At 40.4% G+C, this 12,344-nt stretch overlaps 1 protein-coding gene across 1 annotated transcript in view; it reads right to left on the reverse strand.

Moving 5' to 3' along the window:
• The window catches only part of SYT10 (synaptotagmin 10), a 330,714-nt gene that overhangs the window by 114,907 nt on the left and 203,463 nt on the right, over positions 1 to 12,344 (reverse strand). The window contains exon 4 of the mRNA XM_078654653.1: positions 1,315 to 1,435. Coding sequence (XP_078510779.1) covers positions 1,315 to 1,435 — 121 coding nt within the window. The remainder of the gene's footprint in view (positions 1 to 1,314; positions 1,436 to 12,344) is intronic.

A 12,344-nucleotide genomic window follows, 5' to 3' on the forward strand; every position in this document is an offset into this window, starting at 1 on the left:
GGCGGAAAAGCACTAATATGGTAACGGTGTCTCTCAGACACCGTCAGCCATATTAGGATGCCCGAAAAGAAATGCTTTTCCAAGCATACGGAGCTTCACTGCGGGGGCCCGTTGCGGACCCCCTGGGTGAAGGGGGGGGTGGGGGGGTGCACATGGGGGGTACCTATGGTACCCCCCTGCATTTGTATGCAGTAATCGGCAGGCACCGCGCGGTGCCTGCCGCTTGCTGCATACAAATGCAATGTATGCATTTTTAAGCTGCACCCGCCGCAATGTTAAAGATTGAGGATGTGACCGCCACCCTGGCGGTCACATCCTAATCTGCACGGAGGGACCGCCGCAGCCCCTGCGGACGGTCCCTCCTACTCTATGGTGGCGGACGGACTGAGGTCCGTCCGCCGTCATAATCGGCCCCTTAGTTTGGACCATCTGGAAGTCTAACATATTTTACTGTCAACCGGAAAAGACTGCCCATGAGACCCAAGCATGACGATGGCACAGTGAATCTCATCACAAGCCATCTGAAAAACCTGGTGTGACTTTCCAAAATGTCAGTAACAAACATAAGTAAAAAATCCTTTGGAGATTTAGTTATTGTTATCTGTCATCCCATCTGAACCTTTGGAAACAATAAGGAGTAGGAGCACCGAAACCTTAAATTCATCCCCACTTTTATGAACAAACAAAATCCAAGATAGTCCATTTTCTTTGTGTTGATCATAGATCAGATCTGGTAGAGGTAATTTGAGTCCATCTGTGTCTCTTATTTTGAAACCATTTATAATCTATTTAGTTTGAAAGAGAAAAATAGTAATCTTTAAATCTGAAATTAGAATGGCATTAAGGATTGCAGCAAAGCAGTTCATACTACAATCTGCCTTGATAATGTAAATTAGAGACATAATGATTGGAACAACGCCAGATTTGATTTGCTCAGCTGTAGTATAAACATTTAGTGAAATTGACTCAATTGATAAAAATATACAATATTTTAATGAACAGCAAGTCTATTACTGTTTGTAGTGACAACGTTACCAATCTATAGAAAACCCACAGGTATGAATCGATGACGTATATGAAAAGCACTTTTGAATTCACAATTAAATGAAAACATTTCTTTTTACACAATTGGCTATTCAAATATTCCTGAAATGATTAGGATGGTAGTAATATTCAGGAATTATAATCAATAATACATTCAAAGGCATACCAACTATAAGTGATTACAAGTTAAATTCTGAGGTTCACCTAATTTACAGAGAGATAACATTTATCAGCAATCTAGTGCAAATGCATTGTTGTAGGCATGCACACCTGAGGAACCTGTGATGTCCATTGCCTTCAGATTTCTACACTTGATGACTGTTAACGTCATTCTTCCAGCAGTTGGCAGGTAGCAAAGTGAAAACATGATCTCACCAAGGTCAATACTTTCCTAAAATAAAATAAAAATAGAACTCAGTTAGATACAATGCATGGTTTAAAGACAATTGCTCTTAACAGTACAACTTACTTAAAATAATGAAATATAAAGGTCCATTTGAACAGCACAATACCTCCCTCCAACTATATTACCTTGACTGTCACTTTGCTAAAGTCTACTACCCAGTCTTTGTTCCACTCCTCCAAGATGATGATTAATAATTTTCCTTTAAATTAGCTGAGCAGCTGCAATATCCTCTTCATGCTGCTTCTTTTTCCTCCCAGGCAGTTCCACCTCACCCTACTAATGTAATTTATTAGCATATACTGAACATGATGCCATGTAAAGTTCTGAATTATTGTATGAACATCTGCCCTGGTTCTCACCCTCCATTTCCATGTGCAGGCAATTTCCATGTTTGCTTGTCTTCCCCTTCAATCATTTGGCCATAAGACCTGACAACTCCAAAAAAGTTCCTACATACCCCTCATATCGAACAGCATCTAACTCATCGTAGGAGCTGAAATTACATCATGAGCACTTTCAAAACGGGACCGAAAAGACACTTAATTGTACTAAAAGACCTCCTATTATTTCCACTGCCCTCCACAAAGTTTCCTGCAGAAATGGCATAATAAACACTCTCCAGTTTCTAAGGTGCAATGTTTTAAATAATTGTAATAACGTTTTTGATCACTACTTTCATCCTAAATAATGGTTTCCTGTTACCATTAAATCTTTTTGAATTGCTCTTTCGGTTCATGGGCTAGATGCCTGCTTGGGTTGATTTATCCTTTCTTAGCATCACCAGTCTAAATAGTGTGTATTCCTCAAGATGAATATAACCTTAACAGGAAAATATCACGCAGAGAGCCTGCTGCCCATTGGCACAATTACTCTCTCAGATTGTTTTTGTTGAAATATAAATCTTGTTAGTTCCACAAGGAATTACTTCATTCTGTGAACCCCAATGTCACTCTGTGAGAACTAGGGAGACTGTTAGAAGCAGTTAGCAGTTTGTTAACCAGTGCAGTATATTGTATTTGGTACTTGCGATACAGCCCATGTTTTGATTCTGACTTTAACTACCAGGAACAACAGAGTGCTTTACTGCACTGGTGGAATTTACTCTAGCTGAACTAGAGTCAAGAAAGTCAAACCTAGATGGATTCATATGGCAAACAAATAATGAAGAAGGAATTTGCACATTTCTGGAATTTCAAAAGCTTTTTGAAAAATCTCATACCAAACCCTTTTAAAATATTTCTCCCTAAAACTCAAGCATTATTACATTTCAGACCTAGAGATAAAATTGAACATAAAGACAAGGCAATTAATTGAGATGAGGTATTCACAGACCATTGCATTTCTTTTAGGAGATTTGATTTAATGTTTATCAAGCTATCTGAGTGGATATTAACAAACAATTGTGTAATATTACAAGAACGATTGAACTCAGGAGCAGTAAACATGGGGAGAGGATGTGTCTTAATGGCCAGAGTGGCCAACTTTGAAGCTAGGAAACCAGGTTCGAGTCTGGCGGGAGGCTCAAACATTCTGTGATTCTAGGCAAATCACTTAATCTCCACGTGCCTAATTATTATTAATATTTTTTTTAATGAATGTGTTCATCAGTAATGCAACTGGTGCTGACGTTAAGTGCTGATACCTTCAGGTAGAGTTTGTGAAATATAAAACTGCAAAAAAAAAAAAAAGAAATATATATATATATATATATATATATATATATATATATATATATATAAAATTGAATTCTAAGCATGAGTGATTAATAAGTCTATAATACACCTTTTGTACAATAAAGACAACCAATATTGGCAAAGTGCAAAATATTTCTAAAACTAGGATTCTTCAAGTGCTTTGATACCACGAAAACATCTTCTGAAGGTTTGCTATCTCTTAGATAATTTCCATTAAAGAGGCCCCCATATGCTGGATCGGGGACGGTGTTGTCTTCAAACATAAATGAGGCACTATGGGCGAGATATACAACCCTTTTTTGCGCTTGCAAACGGGAGATTGGCCCATTTGCGACCGCAAAAAGGGTAATGGCATTTACAAACGCTATTTTGCGAGACACTGAATCGTAAAATAGTGACTGACTCGCAAAATAGCGTTTGCGACTCTAGCTATTAGGAAGGGATGTCCTTTTCTAATAGCGAGACATACTGCCATGTACTATTGGCTTGCGACTACATTTGCGCTACAAAACACTTGCAGTTTACCACCTACTTCAAGTTGGTGGGAAACCACTTCGCAGACGGGAAGGGGTCCCCAGGGGAATCCTAACTTTACTACTCCTAAATGCCTTTTGTGAATATGGAAAGTCGGAAAGTTAGGATTTTGTCTCAGATTACTTTTGTGAGTCTGGCCCATTACTACTAACTGCCAAAATGGTGCAAATGAGTGAAACAAGTAAATAAAAGATTTACTACAAAGCTTTGGAAAGGACCTAGTACACTAGATTTGTACAGTTAACTTTAAGTTTTTGATTGGTACTTGGGGTTGGTGGGTAAGAGGGTTTTTTCTTAAATGGATCCATCAAACATCTACAGGTCCCATCTGATGGAGGCGCACCTGTGCTGGCATAATTGGTTGTTTAGCTAAAAAATAGGTGTATGACAAAATTCCAGAACAAAAGTATCGCAATGCAAAAATATTCCCAAAAATATTGGGAATCGAAATATCAAGGTTACATACTTTTTACGTAAATGACAAAAATATCAAGAAAATAAACTGTGAACCAGAATATCAACAATAAAGAGGTGGGTATAGGATCATACCTGTTTATTGACAATCTACTGTTCCACAATAGATTTAGATATTAAACTTTCAAATAAAATAACAATTACATGTAAATAATATCTAAAACATAATGTAATAGAAAAATAAAAAATAAAACATACTCAAAAAATAAAATTAAATGATGAATAAAGTTTGCATTTAAAATATTGTTATTCATAACAATAAATTGTAATAAAGCTATGCAAGTAACAAGCACATATTACAAAGCAACATAAAGGTACAATAAAAATAATATAATACAAATAACCCAAACAATTAAAATAAACATTTTAAATAATTTTATTTTATACATTAATTAAAATGTTTTAAAAAAAAAGGTAAAAATATAAATAAATATTTACATTCTTAACCATGCAATAGTAAGGAAAGTGTTCCACTTTGAATTACTATTCCTAATCCAATCTTAGGGGCCGATTAGGATGGTGGACGGATGTATGACCGCTGGGCTGGAGGCGGCAGAAAATGCACCTCATCGTCCGCCAGCAGCGGGCCTTCCGTCCGCCATGTTAGGGAGGGGAACTGGGCACATTTACCGTCCGCCGCGTAAAAACGTGAACCGCTGCGGGAACACACCAGACACCAATATTACGATGTCACAGACAAACCAGAACACCGCAGCGGAAACACCTCCATCTCATAGATGGCGGAAGCACCACAACGGAGAGGGAAAGCATTGCAACGAGACCCAACGCATGGACCCGAGCACCATGGACCCAGCCCTACACGCCTTCCTACTTCACTACCAGCAAGTCATGCACCGTCATGGACGCCGCCGCAGGAACGCAAGCATGCAATACACACATACCATGCCACAGCATGCATAAACACTGGTACCTGTCCACACCAGACACCCTGGTGGGGACAGGAACACACACAAGTGCACCCACACCAGTCCCACCTCAGCACAATCACCCCCCGCATCAGGCACACGCCTCCCACGCAACACCACAGCCAGCCCACCGACGGACTTCGCTGCACTGTTGGCGGTTGGGCCTGTTACTGCAGCCACTCGGTCCGCGACGGTCGGTTTTTCTATGGTTCCGTACGCGGTCGTCAGTCTTTGGAGACATCCATCCGCCGTGTTCAGGTTTTGCTGGAGGGGAATCCTAATAGCACCGCCAGTTTTCCCACGGTGCGGTCAGACGGTCATTTCCCGCGAGACTGGCGGTCCGGACGCTTTCCGTCCGCCATCCTAATTGGCCCCTTTGTGACAGTAGGGAAAATGTTGGATTTTGAAGGGGTCAAATTTGCTATTCCCACTGGTAGAAAAAGATCTCTTTTTGCTTGGTCACCCCCATTTTTTATGGACTGATGCTACGGGTGGTTGTACTGTGTACTCTGGAACTCTGCATACCAGGCCCCATTGCATGTGCTCTGACCCCCAGAGCAAGTTGAAATGTGTTATACTCCTACTAGATTTAACTTGTCTACAAGCCCAAGTATATAGTACATAGTGTACCCAGCACCTGTAAGTTGAATGTCCCTAGTGGACTACAGCACCTATTGTGCCATACACTACAGTGACATTGTAAACACGACTTCATGCTTGTCAAATAAGCCCTATTGAGAGGTCTAAAAAATCCCTTTAAATCTTGATATTTCACATCTAAGTAGGCCTTACCTCCCATAAGTATGGTATTTGAAAGCAGGACATGTAGAATTGTAATGGTACACATGGCTTTACAGTGAAAAAGCCCAGAAAGCCATTTTCACAGTAGCCTGGAAGGCTATTCTATAAATGTAAATTGATACTTGTATAGCGCACTACTCACCCGCAAGGGTCTATAGGAAAACACTGGAGTGCAATATTACATTTATGAATGCTATCTCTGGGTAGGAAACAGCTAGAAATTCGATAACATTTTTGGATTCTTTGGTAACATTTATTAAAATCCCAATCCACTGTTAGATTGTTCATAAATATGAAGGAAAGGGTACTTTTAGAAAGTTAGCTTTTCCCTGCCTAAAGCCTTTGGGGGCTAATTTGCATTAGCCTACAGCTTCAGCCCTCTGAATGCTTAGCCCTGAATGAGGCGTGAAAACTGCTCCCAGAGCAGAAGTCAAAGGGTTGGGTGTGGGGAGATATTTCTGATCTTCTGGCAGAATGACCATTTGGGCCATGCCCAGGAACTTGATCACCCTCAAAGAGGTTTCCCCTGTCAAAGGCAAATATTAGCTGATACCTTGGCAGGCCCTTCTTTGTTTCCCTATTCAGACAGGCTTCAATCTCAGAGGGAAGGAGGGGTTGCTCATCTTCCAGGCCACACCTCTGGGTGGGCACACAGGCTCTGGATAAGGGGAGAAGGGTTTCCTCATATTGCATTTAGGGAGAGAGGGGCACTGTGGGATTTATTGAACCAGGGCACACAGGAACCACTGCAAAAGTGATTAGGCTGCTTTTGGCAACTTTATAACCATTGGTAAAGGAGGGGCCAGAGGTCCCCACCACCCACAGGTTAGTGCTAGGCATAAATGTGGCACCCCTGGGTACCCTCTTCAGAATACCCTGGAACAGTGGAAGAACAGAAGAAGGACTGCACCTGCTATTTGAGGCCTGTGAGGAGACCGGAAGGGCTGGACCTGGTCTCACTTGTACCAAGGTCAATGAGGTGGACTGCAAGGGTCAGTTGGCTCTCTTCCTGTTAAGTTACAGCCACACAACAAGCTTCAAGAATACCTTTTCCTGTAGCACTCAGCTAACCAGTTCCAACTAGCCCTGCCCTGGACTGTGCTGGTGGATTCTGCTATAGTGAGTCTGAGCTCCACAAAAGTGACGATGATTGAACGTAGAAAACTTGACTTGGTGAAGGCACCAAAAGTATCCAGCCAAAGAGAGGACTTTCCTGAACATAAATTTTTCATTTAATATTCCCACTCCAATCTAAGCAATAGTATGGAATTTGTTGTACATTGGAGGGGGTTACATTTACCATTCCTACTTGACTCTGAGCAACAGCATTGAAAGATTTGTACTTTGTAGGGGTTGGATTTTCTATTCCTACTCCATTGTCAGCAAAAGTAAAAAAAGTGTTGTACTGGTGGACTGTGGAGGGGTCAGATTTATTATTCTCTCTTCGACGTTAGCAAAAGTAGGTAACGTTTTGTTTTTGGTAGAACCAGATTTGCTATTCCCACTTCAGCATTAGCTAAAGTAGGGAAAATGTTGAAGAGGTTAGACATACAGTAGATCATTTTTTGCACTTTTTGAGGGGGGTCAGATTTACTCTTCCCAGAGTGTTAGGCTTTACCATTTACTTTTTCCACTGCTTTGTAAAAATATTTAAATATAGTGCCAAAACGATATCTAAAATAATGCATTTATTCATATCAAACAAAAAACATTCATTTTAAAAAATACACATTTTAAATTGGTAATAAAAAACTAAATAAAGATAAATATTGAACATATTTTAAACTACACTTCATCACTTATAACACAAAGAAATGAACACCGATAAAAAATGAAAATGTATGCAAAAAGAATGATAAAACTGAAAGACATTTATATAAATATTTGTTTTATCCTCACATCCCCAAAAAGCGTCTGCAGTACCTTATAAAGCTGTCTTTCTAACCTGTGCGCCCCACGGCCACTGCTATCGCTTTGGTCTGTTAACCAGTCCAGACCCGTTCCTTTGTTGGTACCTTGGTGTAATCATTGGACCGTGTGGAGTTGATACAGTACCAAGTCTCTACACCGTGAGATAAAATCCGACCAAATATTGAGGCAATTTTTCTTCGCTGCTCCCTGATCCAGACGGGCCATTTTAGTAGCTTATTTTACCCAATCTTCCAACCTAGGGGATAGGGGATCTCGCCATTTGATACATATTTCTCCCTCAGGCCTATCAGGATAAGATAGAGCAAAAAGCCTGTGATTGTTTCAGCAACTTACTGATCTTGCCATCTTCGCCAAATAAAACAAGTACCACATTCAGGGTAACTTCCCTGCGAAAAATGCCACTAAAGGCGTTCTCAAATCCCTTCCAGTAGCCTCTCAGCTTTGGGCATTCAAAAAAAATGTGGAGATCATTTGCTTCTATGTAGTCGCATCTTGGACACTTGGGAGGATGAAATAGAGCAAACTTTGCTATTTTAGCTGGATTCCAGTACAAACGATTAATGATGAAAAAGTGATTTCTTTTCAGGTTGGCCGGCTTTATCAATTTATACAGAAGCTTCAGAGAGTATTCGCACACTACTGCAGTGTCACACTCAAAAGAGACCCCATTCCACACCGAGTGCAATGGCGGACACTCCTTATCGTATGCCTCCAAAAGCTTGTCATACCATTTAGAGATTTCTTTACCCTTTAGGTTTATATCTTGGAGAGATTTCTCCAGCTCCCAGTCACCTAAGGTTTCTTTCTTTACAGACGTAAACCAAGACGTTAATTGTATGTATTTAAACCTGTAGAAGTCTCTTCCGATCTTTGCTCTTAAAGCTTCCATGGGGTTAACCCCTACCGATGTTATCAAGTCCGACCATTTGGTGATGCCCACCTTTCTAACTGGAGTACGTAGGCTATCCATAAGATATACTGGGGTCCCAGGGGGTTCCCAAATTGGAGCGAAGTCAGAATAATTACCTAGCCCCTTTCTGCTCCTGACGTTATACCACAGGCCAAGGGCGGATCACAGTACTTTTAAACAAACTTTTTTGAAGGACACAGGAGCACCAAATTTGTATAGAAAACCTTCCCCACCATCCTGCCTTGTCATTTCACCCAAGAGTCTTCCCCAAGTGGGATCTTCGGGCTTTCCAAGCAGCATCCGGATGTTGTTGAATTGAAAAGCCACACAGTACCAATTGATATCTGGGAGTGTCAACCCTCCTTTAACAAGCCTTCATCTAAGCTTCTTCCAGGCCAGTCTTGCGCCCTTATATATGCCCAGATAAAACTTAAAATCTTCCCCATGATTTTGCTTATACCCAGCTTTGGAAACCCAATTGGGATGGCATTGAACAGGTAAGTTAATTTAGGGACTATAACCATTTTGACTAAGTTAACCTTTCCATAGATAGTTAAGGGAAGGTTTTTCCACTTTGTAAAGAGCCAATCAATTTCTTTTACTACCCTATTAAGGTTGTTCTTTGGAATTTTCTCAATGTCTTTGGAGATTTTAATACCCAGATATTTAAAACTTTGACTTATTCTCCCCTCCCAATCTTGAATTTTCCAACACATCACCTCAGTTTTATAGGTGCTGGCTAGATAACCTGACATAGATCCGAATTATTCTAGCAGAGTTTCAACCCTTGGCATTGCCACAACTGGATTAGCAGTATATATATATATATATATATATGTATATATATATATATATACATATATATATATAACAATATTATGTACAGCTATTTAATTTAAATATATTAAAAAAAAATATTCACGTTTGATAGTAAGTCCAACAATATTTTTGACATCCAAATATTCTGTCCATGATATTGTCTTAATTTACAAATTTACAAAGAATATATTGAGCTACAACACGTTTAGTAAACTGCTTTGAATTGGCCTGAGACAGTAAGAATATGGCAGGCAGAGCGCGTGTGAGAGAGTGGTGCTGTAAGAGGTACATACAGTGAGAACTAAATACCCATATATAACAAACAAAGAAAATACAGTCCATCAGAACCAATTACACATATGGCAAACAGAGAGAACTGTTTACACCCTGGAATATTCCTGGATTAAATGAACAATGCATGTTCTACGTGCACTACAGTAAAAAAAAAAAATAGGTCTCAGAAACACTGGTATGTACAGTTTTTAGTCTTTTTACACAACTTTGCCAAGTGAAGGTTAAGGCGCTGTGGTTAAGTGCCTCCAACTGAGGTGGTGAAGTGAGATAAAGAACGATGATGGATTCAACCCAGATCTGGACTGGGGTGAGTGTCTGAAAAGTTTCAGCACTCTGTCCATCATCTCCTTGTGTTTGGTTTATTCGTCCTAAGTTGAAAGGGTATGCCCAGACGTGGGTCCCTTGCTCACTTTGCCACTGGATTCAAGGTAGCCTGGCTGATGAGGGGGTGTTACCCCGAAACCGGTCCCAGGATGCTTGTTTCCGGTTCAGGAAAGACCTGGCTTGGCAGCTCAGACTGGACTGTTCCCATGAGGCACAGGGTCAGGACTAATTTGCATATAGCTGGGTCTGAACTGAGGTGGCAAAGTGAGCTGAAGAACAATGATGGATTCAACCCAGATCTATGACTGGGGGTGAGTGTCTGAAAAGTTTTAGCGCTCCGTCCATCATCTCCTTTGTGTTTGGTCCAATGTTACAGTGGCTTCACTTGGTACATGCTGAACTGTCGTGGAAGCCTTTAGATGCAAATCCTTCTACATTGTACAATTTGCTGTGTTTAGAAGTTCAACTCAATCTTCATTTGCGGAGAATCCTACACCAACAGTGAGGGGTTTGGAAAACTCTTGGCAGCTATTTTTAAACGTTTCTCTCAATTTTCTCATCAGGCTTTTGGTTTTTGATCCACAATTCCCCTGCATAGATTGTGCTGCCACCTACTATCATTTCTGCGACTCTGTTCAACAAACAAGCATTATTAATATGGGCAAACATTTTTGTTTGTCTGGTAGCTGTCTATGCTTTACTGAGTGTCTATGCAATGTGCAGGTTTTATTTTGCTAGTTCTCTTTGTGACTACCTGTGGCCTCACATTTATCGAAGATACTGGTGTCTTGATTATCCTTTTGGGTTTATTCTTGATGACGGCTAAAGTGGATGGCGACTTTGGTCTTATATTTAAGTTGAGAATTATGTTTATAGTTGCTTACTGTCCTCTCCAGCATACATCCATGATCACATTTGATAGTCCATCAAATAGTGCTCTCTGCTCTTTCTAGACTTTCTGTGACAATTTTGAGCTAGTTAAATTTGTCCTCCTACTCTTTCAAATTCAGAATATATATATATATATCCACAGAAAAATCCTCCACAGTCGGGAGCCCCCATCCCTGCAGGGTGGCCTCGTGAAGACAGGATGTGAAGCTTCCTGCCAAACAAATTCCTAAGAAAAGAAATGTCGAGGCCCCAGTATGAAGAACATCAGCGTTTATTTGAAATTTCAAACAGGCAGCATTGGTTCTCTTCCTTGCGCGTTTCAGCTGTCACAGCAGCCTTGATCACAGGTGAGCCAAAATATCATGCATTGTGCTGGAGGCCTTAAATCCAGGTAGACATGTGACCTTTGGTGTAAACATCAGTTCCCATAATGCACTTTCAGTGTAAGTACAATCTGCATCATGTAATGTTCATAATTGTCTTGCTTAATAGTGTCAAAATACATCACATAAAGCTTAGTCCCAGTGAACTTATTTACAAATAGGAAAAAAGTCACGTTTAAAAGTAAGGCTTCATAAAATAAATCTCCGAACTTGGCTGAAATACTGCCTGTGTCACTTCATTTGAAAACACTGGCTCTTCAGAAAGGGCTAGAGGAGAAAGTTCCCCTTCTTCTCCCTTTCTCACCTCAGTGCAAGTATTACCAGAAATCCTTCATGGTGTCAGCACGGAGAGGTAGGCAGGACATGCTCCCCAATTTAGTCCACAGAAAAATCCTCCACAGTCGGGAGCCCCCATCCCTGCAGGGCGGCACCGTTAAGACAAACAAATCCCAAAGAAGAGAAGTGTCGAGACCCCAGTCTGAAGAACTTCAGCGTCTATTTACAATTACAAACAGGCAGCATTCGATCTCTTCCTTATGTGTTTCAGCTGTCACAGCAGCCTTATATATACACGGTTTCTGTAAGTACTTTGGTATCTTTTTATAGTTTGTGGTTCACAAAGCAATATCACAGACATCTTCATTTTAATTCTTCATCTTTCGTGCTTATATATATTTTAATACAATCAAACAATCATCTTGCATATTTGCTGCCAAATTACTTCGAGATGCAATGGTGCCCACTTTTATACCTTAATGGCCACTGTCAAAAACGAATGAAAGCCTTCCACTTCATCATTCAAGTAAACACCAACAGCTATGAAGCTATAAAGTACACCCCCATTGCCACGTTAAATGCATAAGATGCACACGTTGGGCTTGTGCTTGATTCACACTGCAAGAGTCAAATGTG

The sequence above is a fragment of the Lissotriton helveticus genome, chromosome 1_1 (assembly GCF_964261635.1).
Source record: "Lissotriton helveticus chromosome 1_1, aLisHel1.1, whole genome shotgun sequence".
Lineage (NCBI taxonomy): Eukaryota > Metazoa > Chordata > Amphibia > Caudata > Salamandridae > Lissotriton > Lissotriton helveticus.